Below are 20,588 nucleotides of genomic sequence, written 5' to 3' on the forward strand. Positions count from 1 at the left end.
AACTGCAGAGTTTCACTGGGTGTGACTGAATAAGAGACAGTCTGGATGTGGATGGAAAAGTGACTCTGCATACCCTCCAGAGGCCAACATTACAATACATTATTATTCAGTCCTGTCCGTCTGTAAATGCTTCCTGACCACCAGGGACTCTCAGCCTGCTCTCTTCCCACGTAGCCCATCTGCAGAGGCAGACGAGCCAGGCTGGACTGTAAATGCCAGAGTTAGAAAGAAGGCACGGCACAGGAATAATAGATTGTTTCTCCTCTAACCTGCCAGGCCTTAATGCATATCATTTCAAAGCGAAACTAAACTCGACCTTAGACTGTTTTAAAATGGCAGTCTTGGAACTGCCGAGATAATTTGCATCGTTTACAGTCTGCAGCACTGCTTCTTACAATTCATGCATGTTGGATTTGACAGTGTAAAGAGACCCTATTATGGCACAAAGCAGTGAGAGGATCTTTCACCTGACAATACTATACTGATATCACAAGCGTCACATGTTGCACCGTCAGTATTTTTAAACGATTATTGGTTCTGTTCAGCTTTATAGCTCAAAACCACCTGTTGCTGACAACATACCATTTTATCTCCCCTTCTCAAGCAACTCACATGTACTGCGAGTGCAATTATTCTTTTTACCATTTTGGCCATGTTTTCAGTGACAGGCTTGGATCCCTCCACAGAGTCGATGGTGACGGTGCAGGCCTGCTCAATGATGAGCTGACGTTGAAAACGCTCCTGAAGCTCTTCATGAGTGAAGTCCAGTTTGGGGTACTGGTGGTCTTCCCTCTAAAACACATGCACAAGAACACCAATGAGAAAGAGCCAAAAACAGAGAAATCAACAGTACATTATATTACTGCTGAAATACAGAGAGAGATGTGCTTGTTCTGTGATTAGTAAAAAAAAAAAAAAAAAAAGTAAAGACTGACTGACTTAATCACTCCTGACATAAACGTAACTATGTGATTGCTAGAAGCTGCAAGTGGAGAACCTAGCTGTAAGCTTTTAGCGAGGTTCACTTCAGGCAAGAGGTACAGAAAAACATTTTAAAAGCAGCGAACGATAAATGGACTTGAGCTTGTATAGCACTTTCTTAATCTTCTGACTACTCAAAGCACCTTTTACACTGAATATCACATTAAGCCGTTCCCACCACATTCACACACTGATGCAGAGGCCATGTTAAGTGTCCATTAGTATGAACTAATCCTATTTATACACATTCGCATGATTTGGGGTTCAGTGTCTTGTTAAAGGGTACTTGGACATCTGGGGAACAAACCAACTGATCTCCTGGTTGACAGATGATTAAAATCTACCATCCTACCTTTGAGCCACAAACGCCCCCAGTGAGTTTCAATCCTCAGTGTCACTACAAAGCTAAGAAGACTCAGATGTCTCAGTTGGTTGGTTAGTTTTCACGATCCATCTGATAGATAGTGAAGTAATAGTTTGAGTATTACGGAATTAGAAGAGGTAAAGTGTTGAATTGTTTGGTCAACCAAAGCCAATAAACATTTAAAATAGTCTGAACTGAAATTATGAGTAAGATTAGAAATGTTACCTGTATCATAATGTATGGCGATGTACAGTAATGCATTTTCCGTCACACAGGCATAGTGAAGAGCACTTTTAGTATTGCAGGTAATCACATTTACATTTTGTCAAAACAAATCCTATAATAGAAGACTAAAGTGTTTCTGATGACAAAGTGAAACTAGATCAAACTGCATTTGGACGAGCATCAGCTTCATCAACATTCCATCTCACCCCAACAAACATTATTCAAATTAGATTTGCGTCTGCAGCTAACATTGACTCAAAAACCTCCAGAGACGTTCCAGTCTGCTCCTCTGTTATCTGGTAGACCAGCTATTTAGACAGCCTTTCACTCATTTAATCTACTGACTAAAATAGCCACGGTCATAGTCAGATAACAGACCGGATAGTAAGTCAACAGTAACAGTCAGAGCAGTTTTTTACCTATCCAATATACAACCCGGTGTTTGCCATCACCCCCCATACAGTAAAACAATAAGCTAGAGGAGACCAGAAATATTCCACTCATATGAAGACTAAAGTGAGTACGGTGCAGTGATTGAGGTTGTAAATACTGCAATTGTACAAGCAGCTGTGAATGAATCTTGAGAGAATCAGGAGGAGAAGAGTGGAGGAGGAGAGGTGAGAGGTGAAGAGGCAGAGAAAGCAGAGAGCCTATTAGAAGGCAGAATTGGCTCCCTATAAATAGTCCAGTGTTGGTCTGACTGTGAAGAAGTGACAATCACATTTTTTGTCGTCCTGCTGGAGCCTCCTGACAGCTTACATTACCACTTAATACAACGCACATGAAGATTGGAAATTATAATCCATATTCAATACATTTCCATGTTTTTTTTAAATAAAATAAATTATACTTAGGGAGGGAAAAAAACAGCACAAAATTGATATATTACCTAGATAACTATCTATATCCAGTCCAGAACTTTTCTAATTATCTCTTAAAAACGTACAATTAAATCTGGTGTACCTCAAGGTTTACTGCCAGGTTTTTTTTATTTATTTATTTATTACATTATATTTATATATTATCATAATACCACAATGTTTATAGAATTCTCATTTCAAGTCACACTAGGATACTGACAATATACTGATGATATTTCAATAACGACCATTGAAACTAAATATAAGTCAGCTTTCAATACTCCGCACATCAATGGAACACACAAAGATGCATAAAACAGTAAATTGAAGATTTGTATTAATATGTGTAGCCTGCGGGTTAAATGGAAAAAAAACCCCAAAAAAAACCCAGTTGTGATACCTGCATGTAGTAGTCCTTAACCAATGGTGAGAAGCAATCGCTCATGGCTTTGTTGAGTCTGGGCTGATAGTCTGGCTGGACAATGTGAATTGCTTTCAGCACCATGTCTCTCTCATCTTGACGGAAAACACACTGGCTGAACACGTCGTCCACCTTCAGTCCAGCCTCCTCCATCTGGTTCAGGCACCTGGATGTACAGGGACACGCAAAGTCAGTGTACCAGGTGTTTTAGAAACATGATACCTGTGAGGTCATGGGGAAAGTCATCAGAAGCACTGACAAAGCAATTACTAAGGACCTGAAATGTCTGGCCTATTGGAGGTTTATTTGGAAAATAATATATTGTACAGTCACTGCTCAATGACTCGTATTGAGTTCTATGTGTAGTGTAGTCATTCAAACAATATCATCAATGGGCAGTTTTATTAGTGACACAAAAAAGTTCCAGCATCGGGTTAAGCACAGAATATCAAGAACATTTAATACATAATTGTCACATGTACTTTAAACAACAAAGGAAAAAAAACATGGCTGTCTCAGGCCTGTCATTAGCCTGTCTAGTCATTAACTCAGAACTAAAATACTGGACAACCAACATGCCTGTGTCTCTGCTTAAATTCACCCACTCTGCCAGTGGACACATTATACAACATAACCCACGTTTTCCACTCGCCAAAGCTACCAAGCTAATTACACAAGAATTTGGATACACTAAACTAAGTTAATCTGCTGGACTTTTCTCCAAATTGCTTTCTTTTGAACATGTCCTAAAGCAACAGCCAAGAGAGATTATCTTTATATATTATTATATTGGTCGAATCAAAATGGAGCTGACTTTTGCTGGTTTCTCTGAAGTTGCTTTCCCAAATGTCAATAATAAAAAAGGATTTACTGGTATTTAAAAAAGTCCTTCATGGGTTTGGCATATGTTTTATGTATTTATAAAAGTCTCCATTTTCCTTTATACTGTACATGCATATCTTTAAGGTACATCATTTTTGGATTGCCATCAAACTTAATATACAATTATGAAATAATGTCAATATTAAAAGCCTTATTTATCCATTTGTTTTTTGCTTATTGCTGCCTTTAAAGTTTCATCCCCTAAAGCAACACCATACTGTATTACCAGCATGTGTGTAAAGCACTTTGTGACTTGTTTTTAAAAAGGTCTCTATAAAAATATAATTAATTTTATCAATTCTGTAATTTGTATAGCTAAACTACTGAAATATGACATCTATGAAAAAAACCATTGCGGAAAAAAAAAAAAAAAAAGCCCATTGGTCAGGACAAGGAAGTCCATTTTCATTAGGGTCAGAGATCACAGTGATTATGACCGAACAGACTTCTGAGTCTGATCATAAGTTCAGAGGTCAAAGCCTTCTGACCTGCTGCTTGTTGTGGGAATGAGATTCATAATCACAGATATGTCTATGCTTCTGAATAATTCAGCTTAGAAAAAAAAAAAAACATCCCCAGTCTTTGGGATCATTGTATGTCTCCCCTTCTCTGACTGACAGTTGCAGAATATTAATTAAAACACTTGCATTGACAGCTCTTTCTGCCAGACACAAAGTATGAGTGTGATCTAAAGCCAGATGAGCTCTGGCGACACCAGTGAAATGTTTATTCAAATAGAATCTCTAGAGGGATCGTAGACTGATCGGTGTCCATGAGTAGATTGCAGAATACAGTTAATGCATACGTTACCAGCCCCTGGAATACAAATAAGAGGTGTAATAATGTGATAATGCAATAACTCAATATGATAAATGATACCTAACAAGGCTTGGGATTTAATATTTACAGCCAGAACTTTATTGTTCAATGATTAATGAGACTAAGGGAGTATATTCAGTTGCCTGAAAGAATGTTGGTATTCTAAGATCCAAAGAGGAACTTTTGATTTGAGTCCACTTTGACGATCTTGTCTACAAAGCAAGACGGTTGAAATCATTTCTTTTTTGTCCTGAGCATGTAAAGTATTGTTTCCCTGTTTCTTCAGCGTGCTCTTAACCGGGACTACCCTGCCGGGTCGCAGCATCGATAACATACACATGCGCTGGATAGAAATAATCTCTCTGATTGTCTCGTTTGTTCTTGTAGGTAATGAAGAGGCGTTCTGAGTCTGTTTCATAACCATTTTAAAACGTTTCAAACAAGCTTTAATGGTATTAAGCTGTGCGGATATATTTTTGTATTTAAAAAAATCATTTTTTGATACACTTATTTCAGATGGAAACAAAGACAAAAAAAAATGCTTGTATCGTGCAAAATAAAGTTGTAGATTTTAGGATTTCTCGGTTGCATATTGGCCTACGTGGATGATTGAAGTCTTTTTAAGAATTACAGTGAATAAAACGCATCTTCTTAATGTGTGTTGAAAAGGTGCATGAAGAAACAACTACTGGAGTCGGTTTTACTGCACATTTTTTCGAGTAAGAAGCTTCGACCCAACAAACTTCAGGAGCCTGAAGACTTTGTTTGGTTATACTGCTCTCTACAGGTTGAAAACAGAACTATACGACTAAGCCAAAAGGACAGAAGTGAGAAAAAGCCATTTGTCATCGAGGACAAAGGATGAAAGAGCTCAGCTTCACCCTGCACACCTTTTCCTCATGACATTTATAAATAAGTGCACACTAATTTCCATCTGGAGGAAACCTTGGCTCAGCAACCTCCACCGACTTAATCTTATCAGAAGCTAGCAGGAGTTCTGCACAAGAATTAATCCAATGAAGTAACCATTATATTACAATATATTCTGTTGTGTGTCGGCAGTTTAAAACGATGGCACGTTTGGAAATACTTCTAAAGCGAGCCAAAGAGGTTAAATGTCTTCGTATTTTCACTCTGGCCCCCGCAGTCTCTCGTGATGCAACGTGCAATTTGGTCTGAGTACATGAGGGAGCCTTGAACAAAGAGAGGATTAGTCTGGGCGCTGGCAGTGTGGTCCACCAGAACAAAGAGAGCAGAGAGGTTGAAAGATAGAGCATAATCAGCCTGGTGACTGCTCTGCCTCACCCAAGGGACCAAAGAGCTCTAGAGGACACGGCGCTTACTAAAAACTTGAAGGGATAAGAGAGAGCGAGAGAGAGAGAGAGAGAGGGAGGGAGGAGAAGAGAGAGCGCAATATGAGAGGGGAACAGATTGGTACATTGAGTGCAAGGATACAGTAGGGGAGACTTCAGAGACAAGTTTGATTTCACAAAAGCACAGCAGTCAGGCCATCGTAAAAAGATAAAGGGGGACAGGGACTCAAGACAGGAACGGGACAAAAACATAAAGAACAAAAGAAGAAAAGGGTGATGGTGAAGAGGAGGAAGATAAGAGGGAAGAAGGCTGCCTGGTCAGGGGCTGGGCATGACTTCAGAACAACAGATGTCATGTGAGCATCAGCTTACAGTGATCGATTGTCCAACCTGATAGCTACTGCTCACCCTCCTGTCCTGCCACTTGTCGTCCCCCCCATTGGACCATGCTGTATGGACTGATATCCCTTTCTGTGTGTGGGTGGTTTGTGCAAGAGCAAATCAACGTGACTGAGGCTGGTCAACATATAATTAAGCCAGTAAGTTACATAGGGAACATCTATATTATTTCCAGGTAAGGGAATGAGGGAGGATCAGGCTATTTTTGCATTGGTGGGATTAGACACTCGCTGTGCCCCAGTTCACGAGGGACCTATTTCAGAGCAACTCGTAAAAACTCAGGTTTTGGTACAGAAACCATGCCAGTGTATTTGTGCAATTGACAAGGTATATACTTCTTATATGCGTTTGGTGAAAGGAAATGATCAGAAATTGGGTGCCTAGGACTTTTGCTTTTGTTGCGTTGGTACTGAAACAGGTATTGAACAACTAGTCGTTTTATCGAAGTGTAAAATTCTGGTTTTGTGACGACCAGAAGTCAATAAAAAGCAGCATGCAATAGCAACCAGCTGGTTCGTTCAAATAAAACACACAAAAGCTCTTCAGGTGTTTTTGTTTTATATTAAGACGCCTCATTAGCAGTTTCCAGAGACGATATGACAATAAAACCAGATACTGAAGACACACTTTCATGTGAAACAGACATGAAGTCAGAAAGTATAAAACCTGAACAAAGCATGACCCCTGCAGGTGACTCTTTGTACTACCACTGTCCTACTTTAAAAATCCCTTTTCTTCAACTAAAGTCCCTTTCTTCAACTCAAAGAATCATCAACTTATAGTTAGATTAAACGAGATTTGGACTTTTAACTCAACACAACAGGTTTTCATCAACCTTATTCATATAGTGGTGTGTTGGATGGGTGTACACACGTGTGCTGCTGAGTGTGCAAACATACCTGTTGACGATCTTCGGGGAGCAGTTGGGATTGCGGCCCATACTTTCCAAGGCATAACAGTAGGATCCCAGATTTGGCTTCAGACCGGCCTCTTCTAACAGGATAAACAAGCGTCCAATCTGATTTAATGTGCCCTAGAAACAGAGAGGGAGACACTGGAGGGTCATTAAACTGTGCTTCCACTCACATAAAACGCCAATCTTTATTCCAGAAGTATCTTTTGTTACCAAGGAAACTAATGGTGATCTGATAGGGTTTGTGTGCACCAAGGCTGGGGGCCTCCCAAACTTTGCCAATGCCAAGGACATCAACCCTATCATGGCATCAACCTCTGGAGTGTGGACCCCCTCCAGCTACATCCCTTTTGCCTTACAATTGCAAATATCAAAACTTTTTTCCTTATTTCATTCACTGGAAACATAATTTTTCATCCATTTCGTTTTTTTTAAACAGTCTTTTATCAGTTCTGTCCCAACAATAATAAACAGTCATAAAACCGTCGTATATTTTCTCTCTCAATAATCATTTATGATATTCAATAAGTAGCTTTGTTGTTATTTTACAATACTGAAAGACTGTTGTGGAAAAATAACACAAGTACAGATGCAGTGATCAATTACATCTAAAAATACATTTGTTAAAAAGGTTTAATAGTAGTACTGATAGTATCTGATTTTTATTCCCATTTCCCCTCACTCCCCTTCAAGTGTTCATGACCCCATAGTAGCTTTGCTTCTAAAATGATCTCACAACATCCTGACATCACTGCAAACCTCTGTGTTGGTAGTCCGTCAGAAGTTTTACTTCAATGTTTCGCTGTTTGTTTGGTTTTTTTTACTGTTTTTCCTGATGACAAATGACACTACAGTCGTTAATTTGTTTGTCATGTTAATTCACTAATTAAGGCATGAAAAGCCCAAAATGTTTTTTAGGAATAAAAAGAGCTTGTTACAAAAGGCTCTCACGTTTGCTTATATTGCAAAAAATATATATAAATAAAAAATACTTTAATACATTAATTAATACTGGTTTTCCTGAGAGAAACACTTCTTACACACATATGCCCGAATCACAGGACCTATGGACATGCATAAGAGAGATGTCCTAGTGGGACTTTGCAGTGCCATGCTCAAGGGCACCTTGGCAGTACTTAGGAAGTGATTTGGCACCTCTGCAGCTGCCAGACCAGCTTCCATATTTTGGTCTGCACTGGGACTTGAACCAACGACCCTCCGGTTCCCAACCCAAGTCCCTACAGACTGAGCAACTGCCGCTCAAACAGAAACACTGTCAGGTGCATACCTAATTATAAATAAAACACTGATGCTGCTTTTTTTTTGTTGTTGTTTTAAAACAGTGTGCTCCTGTTGGACTCACCTTCTTGGCCGACACCCTCATCAGGATGTTGTAGATGTCTGTGTTAAGCCGTTTACGTCGACTCATCACTCTGTGCTGGCTGAGCAGGAAGCGGTGTGCCCTCTCGTTTTCCCCCGCAAACACACATGCCTCTAGGTAAGAGTGGATGCCCTTCTCGAGGTCCCCACATGCAGTTCCTGCAGAGTCCTCCTGCTGGTGCTCTGACTTACTGGAATGCATCGCCTGGCCTGCTTGTTGATTAAGCCTCCGCTCCAGCTCCTCCACCTCAGCCAGCTCTTTGGCCCTGCTCTCAGCATCGGTGACAGTTTGATTTTGGCTCTCTACGGCAGACACCTTTTTCAGCAGCTTTTTCTGTTTCCCTTTAGAAGCCTTATGCGACATGGCTGCCGTCACTACTGCAGCTGGAGCAGCAGTGGAAGAAGCCGTTGAAGAAACTGCAGCCTGAATCTCATCGGCCAACCTCTTCTTACCTTTCTTAACTGAGGGTAAAGTCTTTTTCGCTGTGGTAGAAATAGTCTTATGTGTTGTGCCAGGGAGCATGGAGCTGCCTTTAGATTTGGCTGTCGGTTTATTCTGGATTTTCTGCTGGATGTGTTGCTGTTTCTTGAGTTTGATTTTCTTCTCTTGAGATAACTTTTCCATCCATCTGCTGGGCTGAGATTTAGCAGCTCCCTTAGAAACAGTCTGTCCTGATTTCGTAAAGTCTGTTTTGTCTTGAGGGCCACCTTTGGCACCCTTACTGGGTAAACTCCCTCTCCCAGAGGAAGGGGCTTTAACAAACTGCACCTTCGCATGCTGAAAATCCAGAACGACGTCAGCTTGGAGTTGGTGTATCCTTGCCTCAAGCACTGACAGGAAAAACCGAAAGGGATCTTACATCAGTAAACACAAGTAACGACTAACAGTTTAAAGAGCATTACAGGAAAAAAAAATACACAATATGGTGCAGTAGCTAAACAGATCTAACAACTCTTCACATATATAATATTCTAGAGCAAGGAACCAAGAAAGGAACAAAAAAGCCCATAATTTCAAGGATTACTTTACAATTCACTTACAACATGCAGTCCATCAGGACCTGTGTTCCATGTACCAAATCTTAATTCCTTTTCAGATCTTCCAGAAAAAACTAACCACTACACTCAATTGTTCATCCTCTTCCGCAATCACATCGCTAATAGGTTTGATATTTCTCTTTAATCCTTGAAGACTCCCACTTTATCGTCTAATCTAAATTCATCATCTATTGGCCGAATCATCAAGATTCATTTGACATCTTGTCCCGTATCTTTTAACAGACAGTTAAATTTAAACATCAGAGATGATGTCTGTATGATGCTGGGATTGTTGTATGAGCTGTTCCAAAAATGTTCCCCCTTATCAGGATTAATAAAGTTGTCAGATTTATTAATGGAAAGGTGCAGTATTGGCTGGCAAAATATAAACAAGTCAGAGAAATTGATATACACCAGAACTTTAGGTGAAATTGAAATGACTTAACAGGATCATTTGTGAGTTAAAAAAAAAACAAGAAGCTGCCTAAAATAACGTACCATCTAACAACTGAGACTGCTCCAGCACACGTTTCTTTCCATCATCCGTCTTCGGGATCACAAATGAAACATTTCTTCTTTGGAGCTGAAAGGGAGTCTCTGAAAAACAAAAACAGGTTTATAAAGTATTTATTAACCTGTTTTGGTGTAATGTGTGAATTGTTGTTGTTGTACAACGGTTATGTACTGTTGTGTAGATGTTTTAGGCCGTTTAGTTTTTTCAACAAAGACATTGTCTCCTGTCCAGGGACTTCACATGTTAATTACTCTAATAACTCTGGTACAGCTAATCGGTTGTAATCTGTCCCTGTCAAAACAAACAACACAAAGTAATATAACTATAAATAATTACGTCATGGATAAGAATAACCATGAAGAGATTTCAAAACTACAAACAAGAGCAATGTTTATGGGTATTTTTAAACTTACAGCTCATTTTATACAGGTAGTTACTTTTTTCCCCCTTATGTAATAAAAAGCAGCATTTTGACTTTATTATGTGAAGAAATAAGAACTGAGGAGCGAGTCATCAACCTCTGATCTGCAGCCACACAGTGCAGCAAAGTGGACTCAAATAGGAGTGTTATGGTGAAGTTATTGAGTAAGGTCTTGGACTGGTTGGAAAGGTTCATTTACTCTCTTTCAAACCACGTAACCTTCCAACACATGTCCAAAAACATCCTCAGACATGAACTCAATAACAAACTATTTGAACAAAAAGTTACAGATTTACACGAGCTAATCCAGCAATATGCTGGTAAAACTATTGGGCATATTGTGGATTAAATGAACATGTGAGCATGACATTAGGTCCGACTTGTGCATCACTGTGAAACATGAAGTCTCCTTCGGCTCACCTGATATTCTCCTGACTGCACCGTTCTTTAACGACACACACAGCTGACAGCAATCCGCTGAAGACACGCGAACAGCACACTTTTCAAATAAACTGCGCCGGTTCAGGCATTTAACAAAGGCACATACTCTGAGAAGTGACATGTTGACATGTAATGATCCATAACCGCGTTACTACCGAGCACTAGGTAGCCATCTTAAATAAGACCAAGCTAGTCGACAGCAGCGATCGATGTAGACTGACAGTCGTGTTTGGTAGATGGCAGATAAATCGAGTGGTTTGACTTAATTTTGTTCATGGTTTTCAGTTTGATATTGAAGGATATTAACCAATTAGAAGATAAAAATGCCACACTTAAAGAAGCCTGGCTTTTTGAATATACGTAGACCGTAGACTTTATTTATTACATTTTCTTTAACTATTATGCTACACTATCCTATGTTGAACACTCCCTGGCTACAAGAGCTAGTCGAGTGAGAAATTGAGGAAAGTGAGTTAGAGTGCTTGCTTTATTTTTGCACTTTTACACAAAACTGCCATACAAGTTGTTAGTCCTTTTAAAAAAGTTACACAAGAGTTCACAAGGTCCTACATAGTGTTGGATTTACAACTTCTAAAATCAACTATGGCTATTTAAACATAAGACTTCAGGTGACTTTGTGAAGTTTTTGAGATTCATAAGTTAATGTGTTGAAAGTTGTAAAATGGAACATTTAGAAACAAGGGAATTTGTTGTTGGATACAAGGTATAAGAGCAAATAGTACAGTAAGTGAAGTTTCAGACTTAAAAAAGGTTATAGAATCTTCCCAGCCTCATACTTGTATCTTAGGGGTTTATTAGTCATATACGTCCAAACAGGCAGATATCCAATGATTAAATACTAAACCTTTCCTAAAATATTTTCTTTTCTGTGTTTGTCTTTACGGTGCTTTAACTGAATTGTCTGTAGGCCTATGCATCAAGGGGGTTGAAATGGATGTTGAATTTTCTTTTGGCCCGCAGATGGCAGTCTCCCCACATTAAGGCCTGCTCAAAGTCGGACTGGAGGTCAAACAGTCCACTGTGAAAATCACATTGAGTTATTGGTGCCTGTTTCATTTCACATTTACCTGTTTGTTATTTCACGGAGGTGTTGAATAGGTAAATCAGGTAATTTTAAAGACAGGTTTAGTTGAATTTAGCAAAGACATGCTATGGCCATGTGTGTATGGCTCGCGATTACTGTGTATGTGTTTTGTACTATTAATGTGTAAAAAACACATCAGTCCTACAAAATTAGCTCCTCTTCATTTTTTTGTCTTTAAACAAAAGTCCTGGTTTTTTTTCAGCTGGTAAATTTGTAATAATTTTAATCCAAAGACTTTCAACATTATTTATTGAGATGATGTGAAGCTTACAGTTTTAAGCTTGTTTACTTAGTAGAAGTTGTCACATAAACATTATGCACTTCTTAAAACAGGTGAGATAAATTGTAAACCACTTACTTTGATACAGTTATTGTTTCCTCACACACAAACCTCAAATCAACTATTCAATACATGCTGCCTGTGCACATGTTGGCTTCACCACAGTACCTGTTACAGTCTATTGAAAATGACCGTCTACCTCCCTCAGTCAGATTTTGAATTTCAAAGATTTTACACTCCAGCACAAGTGTGACTCTGCTCCAAATTCAATGTAAAACTGTATCTCATTCATATCCTGTATGCTCTCTGACCCCCAGCAGTCTCAGCCTTCCCTTGTCACGCATCCATAAAGCATTCTAAAACACTCTAGCGGCCCTTTTTTTTGTTTCAGCAGGCTGGAGGTTAACACAAGCACTACTTGACAGAGAGAGAGGATGGTGGCGGGTGAGGGAAGGGGAGGGGGGCAGAGAGGGAAATGAGGTCCAGGCAGTACATCTTTTCTCAGTGGAGGCAGTGGCTGAGAGCACAGCGGTGGGTGTCTGCTGCTGGGCTGTAGGTGAGGATCAGGAGGTGTTTGTTGCCACGGTTCACGAGCAGGGCCCCTTGACAGCCTCGTTTGATGTGGTTGGCCCCTGTCGGCGGCTGGCTCTTTGCGCTGGTGTGACAGTCATTGCCGGGTGAGTGACTGTCAATGCCCTGGCCGACAAAAGAGGAGAAGACAGCTATTCATGGGGCCTGATAATGGCCTGGCCGGGACAAGGCTGCCATTCTCATACACTTTGATCATGGGGATTCTTTTGCACACCTTTGTAGGGGCTCCCTATTTGTTTAACAGATGGAGAGAGAGCTTGTTTTTGATGGAGAAACTTTTCCGTGAGATGCTTGTGTTGGTAAATGCCTTTGGCATGTGTTTGTGTGTCTGCGTGAGTCTCTTGTGTGCGTCTCTGCATCACTTACAAGGAATTAGTAACCTGTCACCATGTGGAGGGGGGCTACTTCTTAGGAAACTTCCTTTTGAGGCTCAACTTGTGTGACATCTGGGAATACATATCACAGCCGATTTAAAATGTGTTTTTTTCCCCCTCTAAATACACAAGCTGAGACATGCAGCACATTAGTAGTTTTTAATCGGTCGTTAAATTATTTATCAATAATACAAACTTTAATCATCAAATATTAGTCATCATATAATTCACTTTATATCCATTACTGTCCATTAAAAGACTGACATCAGAGTGATCCTCTCCAGGCCTTTACTGGATGCTATGACTCACACAGCTCTTACAGGATTCCCCCAAACAAACATTTGAAGATGCATTCAATAAATGAGTCTGTAATAATGTCCTAAGATGTGTCATGCTACAATGTGTGTCCTCCTCGAATGAATAAAAAGAACAATGTATAGTTCAAGCTTTAATTATGCTTAGTCAACCGCAACATTCAAAAGAAGCTTCTGAGCCACTGAAAGGAGAGCGAAGAAATGCTGAGTCAGCTGAGATGTAAAAGTGCTTTTCCATCCTTACTGTACCACCTCCATCCTGTTCGGTGATTCAGATCTCTCTGATTAGCAGTGTGCAGATGTTAAATCACCTCTGACAAGTCGCAGTTTTTCATCAAGCAATATCAGTGGTTGTGATCTCTGCTTGCCATCCTGTGATGAACTGGGAGGCTGGATCTCTCAGAACTCTCCACAGCATCAGATAGACGACCCACTTATCACACTAGCCTCTTACAATAGACAATGGTCACGAAGCAGGATATGCAAAGGGCCATGTTGTCAGTGAGGCTGAGTTGGGGTGATCTGGTCAGTTTCAATAACCACATCCAAATGTTTGTCAGCCAAGCAAGGCTTCTAGTTTGAACACTTCAAGCACACCTGTGATGTGACGAACACTGCAACACAGACAACATTAGATGTGCTGAGAAGTTAAATTACAGAATAGTTAAAATGATCAGAATTTACCAGCCCTGAATTTTATGTGTGAGGAAATTTCCTCAATTGATAAAAACAAAGTATAATGGCAAATTTCTGGAAACACTTTACTTGTAAAAAGAGAAAACAAATACCTAAAGACACAGGTCAGCACACTTAAATGCACTATGTCATGGGTGAGCAGCTGAAATACATCAACTATAGCAAGAAAGAGAAAGAGGGGACCAAGGACTTAGCAAACGGGCAAAACAATTAATAATAGGGAGCTATTACTGAGGGATTGTCAGTGCTAGGAGGGAGGTCGGGTTTCAGACCCTTTTGAAGACTTTGATGGTACAAAACAGGCTTCATTATAGAGATATTATCTCTATTCATACACTTACAGAGCCGCTTGGATTCCTGCAGGGACAGATTAGGTTCCCCAACTTGAGTACATCCTCCATGGGTGCCTGGCTCAGAGAGCCCTGTTCTCAGCTCAGGGCACACCCACACAGCATAACTCAACTCAAGTCAGCTCAACAGGGGGATAAAGATCCAGTGTAATCCATGCTCTGCACACAGGCATCATCAGGCATGTGGAAGTACCTAGAGATCTCATGAAATCCTAGCACCGGATCAATTTTCTTTTTTGTATGGCTCTGCTCATGACTATAATAGTTCATGCCTGTCCTGACAGAAAATGTTTAATATTCCAATTTTGGACAAATATTCATGATCCTCAGATGATAAATCTGAAGGACCTTTAACTAAATGATTTCTCAACACCTATTGATGTGAATGCAGAACATTTCATAGTCCACTTTGCAAGTAGTATTATCAATTATTGATCCCTCACCCATTTGATTTCCCGTTTTAGTCAAATTTCTGATTTTATCAATACTATTGTTTGTTTATAGCCAAAAACTCATGAGATTTATCATCTCGAAGAGCTGCTACCACCAGACGTTTCTGTTTTTGATTGTTCAAGAGAAGTTTAGCAGCAGTTTAAACTTTAACTTGATTCTAAAGAAAATAGGAATAATCTGTAGTATGCACTAAGCCCTGAGACACAAAGTGTAAAAAAGCAGTGGGAGCTTTATTTACACACACTTAGTCATGTATAAAGATGCAGAGATGATCCTGCTTCTCCACTGTTTTAAAGTGTTCTTGTTTCACCCGTTACCAATGCTGGCCCAGCAGTGGGACGACTGTGTCCCATCGTTACACCTCTGTTACATTTACACTGAAGGTGAGACTGTACAGGGGCGTAAATATCCCACCTTGAACTGACAATATTAAGCCTTGTTTTCACAGAGCGGTTCATTTCGGTTCGTCTCTGTTCAGCAAGCATTTTGTGGCGTTTCCATTGACTAAAGCCGGGAAAGATCCCCAAATAACCGATCCATACCGTCCTTCTTTTTGGGACCCTTCCATTGGGGTGCCAAAAATATCGACACTGCTATCAATACACTGCTGTCCACTGATTGGTCGAAAGAGTCACTTCCTGTGTGACAGCGGCAAACACAACCCCGCTGTGTTTAAACACACAGTCGATTGTTTATTTGTCTGTACTTCACCTCGTGGCACACACCCTTCTCTGAAAAAAAGCTGCATTGTGTTTTGTAATAAAAAGTCACATGCCAATGACAGAGTAGATGAATTGCTGGATGTCTTCCATTGTTGGTTTTGTTTGTCTTTTTTCTCCTTTGTTGAAGTTATTTGCGGGTTAGCTGTTAGCGATTAGCTGCTATCATGTGACGCTATTATGTAGCTGACGCGGCTATCACTCTGGCTTACACGCCGCCTACCAGATATGGCACAGTTGGCTGTGTAAACGCAAACAGGATCAGGTTTTACCGAACGAAACTGTACCAAACTGTACTGACTCATACCGTGTGTGGGAACGGGGCTTAAAAAAGACTGAGGACGCTTTACAGGGTAAAGTTACACATCACAAAATTTAACAAAGAAATGCATTATACTTGTTTCCACATGAACACTGAGCTCACAGACTTAACATTTGCTTCCAAGACACCACATAGCAATCTGCTGCCACATCTGACACTCACATGAGGCCCCCTCTTTGTTGTTGACCTTCGACTTCAATCTGATATGAGAAGTAACAGTACATCGAATGATTGTATGATTTTAATTACAGGGAAATTCGGCAAAGTAAGGAGGATTGGAACATCCTGGTTTGTTAGCATGTGTGTTTGGCTGAAAGTGAAGCTAAGTTGTGCTCCATTACACGAAAGTTAAAATGATTTTACAAAAGAAAGACATAACCACATATTGTATACAAGTGAGCAGGATAAAAGGATTTTAATTATCTACGGTCATAATACAATTTGCTTTCCTGCATTGTAATAATGTTGTCTGACACATGGTTGGAATACATTTTCAGTAGACTAAGTGTTCAAAGTAAGGTATCATATTGACAAGCAGTTTATTCACTGATTTTTAGATTTCAATATTAATACATGTGCTGTTCCTTCTAGAATGATCTGTATCCTAGAAATAAGTTTATGCTTTTAATTTTGGGACAACAGATTGATTAGTCTGAAGAGTCTCTCTGTATGACAATTAGGTGATCAAAAAAGTCCCAAATTCTATGTCTCTTCAGTGAGAATGCTCAGTCAATTAAAGTCAAGCAATGAACTTAAGAAATGTGACTTACTCAAAACAGAAAAGAATGTCTTAATAAATATGAAATATGATGAACTGGACAGCAATGTGTACTCGGAGGAGGAGACCATTGAGTTTTTTATCAATGAAGAAATCATTCCCCTATGGTGTTCTGTATCGCCACTATAGCCACTAGTTTCATGCAGCATCATGCACCTCACATATTACTCTTTATTGAAACTTTTGATTGAGTCTACCATGCAGCTTAACTCTGTTTACTTTTCTAAATCTGCAAAGACCGATGTCCTGAAATTGATTTAACATGTTGAGGTTTTCTGAACAATGGGGAAAAACTTTGCTTTAACACTAACAAAAAACTAATTTGCAATATTCTTTATCAGAAAGTTTAAAAGAGCTTTGAAGAACAGATTGACCTTCAAGTTCAGTGTCAAGAATGGAGAAAACACGAGGTGAGAGCAGAAGGCCAGAGAAGATTATTAGCCACTGTAGTGTGGTTTAATTGAAGGTTAAAGAGGGAGATTTTTTTTTACGAAGGTCCCACATAGATCTATGCTGAGAGTAGCTTTGAAGAGGAGCCTGGTGGGCACCAAAGACCAGAACTTAGCGGCAGGAATGGCTTTCAGGGAGTTCTGGGAGTTTGAAGAAAGAGGTGAGTGGTCTTTTTTTCACAGTTTTTTTTTTTTTTTTGATGGTTGGGTTTAAATAGGGGTAGGGGGACAGCAAGTCTCGGGGGGCAGTTAACAAGCTAAAAAGTGTGAAGCGACTGTCACCCTCTTTAAGCACATGCTTTTCAAACACACTTCTCGAGCCAGAGCCGGACAAGCTTTGCCTCAGGGTGGTACTCGTAATTGAAACAGTGACTCTTTTAAAAGAGAGGCCATTGCCACCACAGGCTCAAGAACCTTTGCATTTTCATAAAGCGTCAATCTTTTTTTTTTTTTTTGGTTGTTATCATCTCCTCGGTCCGTGGAGACTGCAATTTAAGCTTTAAATTCTCCAAACTTTATTTTGTACCGACTGCACCAACACCTGCTTCATGTATTATGTTTTTCCATCCTAGGTCTTACTCTCAATAAGCTGTCACACATTCAATTCTCTCTTTAGGAACTCTTTGTTGTGCAGCCAAATACAACAACTATAGGGGAGTTTGGGGGTCACATGTGGATTTCTTGGGCACATTCACAAATCATGTTTGCAGTGGGCTGACTAATATGTGAAAAAAAAGAGTACACATCCGTTGTCTGCAGCCAATTTGCTGTCACTCTTGTTATGCAGTAAATGGAGCTATAAACAGCAGGCAGTTAGCTTTGATTGGTACAAACACAAGAACTCTGGTTCTCAACAGGTCTAGCCTCAGGACTAAGTATCAACACCCTTGTGAAAATTGCGACTCAAATTTTGGATACTTTTCAACCAATCAGAATGAGTTAATGAAACATTATTTAGTTTTGACCTCAGACGCTACATATGACACAAAAAAAAGAAAAAAGAAATCTAACAGGTTTAAACTGTGCTATGTGGGCCTTTTGACAGTTTTTTTCCCAGCACACCCACTGAAAACAGCTCTGCGACCCTGTTTTTGGGAACTGTTCCACCAGTAGAGAACTACTGCACTTTAAACAAAGGAAGATTGCTCGCACGCCTTCTTTAAAGGTAACAAACCAGTACACCCAAAGTTCCTAATATAGCATGCTGTATATATTGTTTTGCCTTTCCATACCAAAAAGGGTCTAATTTGTTAATACAGTTGATCTTCTCAATACAAGTGTTGCTGTAGCAATTTGACCACACATAACAAAACATGTTCTTAAATAACCTCCATGTGAAAGGGCTGATGTGCAATGTTTTTCTTTGACATGATTGGAAAAACTCAGATGATCCATTCTTCCTACCAAGTGACCAAGCTGTGGCCGACAGACAATATTCCTGGACTTCTACTGTAGCTAGTGGATTTAAAGAGCCCTGTTGGACTAGTTACTTGTGACATGAGAGAGGAGTTGAAGCCGAGGAATGATATCTGCGACCAGATTATTATTTGTACTCACATACAGAAATCTATACAATCTAAAAAATGTTTATGTGTCCACTGTAGATAGATTATAGATACTTTGATTACATGTTAGCCAGTCTTGTTTTCCACACTCACTTTACCTACATACAACTGAATTGTTCTGCGACTTGATTGGTCAATATTATTCAAAGTCATAATATATCTTAGACAAAAATCTTTTTTCTGGCCTAAAAATTCAATGACGCACATCTGTTTGGAAAGAGCACAAAGAGTATGATTAGCTGTTCTGTGGTGTTACACATCCTTCTATTGTTTTTTTGTTTTTTTTCATAAAACAAGATCATGAGCCCTGACAGACACATATAGAGCCTCTTATTGGCTGGAGGGAGGAACAAAGCTTCTGATTGGACATCGTGAGGTTAAAAATGTAATTTCTAAGTAAGTAAAAGTTTATTTATATAGCACCTTTCAAGAGCATAAAAACGTCACAAAGTGCTTCACAATCAGAAACATTTCTAACAACATTATTACTAAAACAAGAACACATTGAGTACGTGTTACTATTGATTTATTTCTATCAAAAAAACCTTGAACTGGTTGGATTGGTAATTTACCAATGCAGAATGCAAGGCATTATGTTATGCAAGGCGGTTATGTCGCATGCCCTACGTGTGGAAACTGTGGTTGGAGTCCGGCCCAGGCCCTTTGCTGCATGTCATCCACACTTTCCTCTCGGCCTTTCCTGTCTCTCTTCAGCTGTCTTATTTAATAAAGGTAAAAATTGTCCCAAAAAAAAGTTGCAGATTGCACACTGGTTTAATTTATGTTTATTGTTACAATTATACAGTCATGTCATTGTGACTTCCTATAGTGGTATCAGACTTATCATTTAAGTTACTTGAGTAAAAAAAAAATGCTATATCTTAGCTAAAGTTAAAGATACATATCCCGAGTAACTGGAATATAGGGGTGGGTTTTTACGTTTGTCCTAATTATGTTCACCACACAGGTTGTAAAAAACCGACAAGAGTGCAAAAAAGTCACAAAAAAGGTGTTCATTTCCGTCCTGCTCTACCAAATTAAGTAGCAAAGATCAGAGAGCGTGTTTCATTGAAATATTAACAAAGGTGATCAGAAAGTCTCTCAGGTTTCATCTGGACTAACTCCGCCGACACTCCTGTAACCTGCTCTGTGTTCGCGACCGCTTGATGATTCAAACCAGCAGCCATAAAAAAAACGGAAAGGCTCCCTTAATGTGCCCCACGTGTCCATATGTCTCATTGCTGGTTCAGCCGACAGCAACAGAGCTGATTTGCCCATGTTAATAAAATGCATCATTGTAACATTGAGGGGAGACATAAACATTATGGAGCAGGAAGGGGATTTAAGTTTTTTTTTTCGGTGTATGTGACAAAAAAAGAAAGGAGGAAAATAGATAATCCTCAGGTGAAAAGCAAATGACTCAGAATAAACTTTTCAGAGGGAAGATAAAATGAGGACAGTGCTTCATGGAGGCTTTTTCATTGTTTGAAATGTTTATGAATGAGTGCCGTGGCCCCACCCTCCCTCCACCCTTCTCCTTTCAAGCCCCTAGATGCTGGCCCTGCCCAGGATAAAATGCAGGACAGCTCAGCCTATGCCTCCACAGACGAGAGGACTGACT

The 20,588-nt window shown here is 39.7% G+C and overlaps 1 protein-coding gene across 1 annotated transcript in view; it reads right to left on the reverse strand.

The window, feature by feature from the left end:
- Nucleotides 1-11,178, reverse strand: part of polrmt (polymerase (RNA) mitochondrial (DNA directed)) — a 39,233-nt gene extending 28,055 nt beyond the window's left edge. The window contains exons 1-6 of the mRNA XM_079351098.1: nt 10,951-11,178; nt 10,094-10,192; nt 8,541-9,388; nt 7,164-7,297; nt 2,831-3,017; nt 643-792 (exon numbers count right to left, since the gene is read on the reverse strand). Coding sequence (XP_079207224.1) covers nt 643-792; nt 2,831-3,017; nt 7,164-7,297; nt 8,541-9,388; nt 10,094-10,192; nt 10,951-11,092 — 1,560 coding nt within the window. The 5' untranslated portion in view covers nt 11,093-11,178. The remainder of the gene's footprint in view (nt 1-642; nt 793-2,830; nt 3,018-7,163; nt 7,298-8,540; nt 9,389-10,093; nt 10,193-10,950) is intronic.
- Between the last annotated feature and the right edge of the window lie 9,410 nt (nt 11,179-20,588).

Source organism: Symphodus melops, assembly GCF_947650265.1.
Source record: "Symphodus melops genome assembly, chromosome: 8".
NCBI classification, from domain to species: domain Eukaryota; kingdom Metazoa; phylum Chordata; class Actinopteri; order Labriformes; family Labridae; genus Symphodus; species Symphodus melops.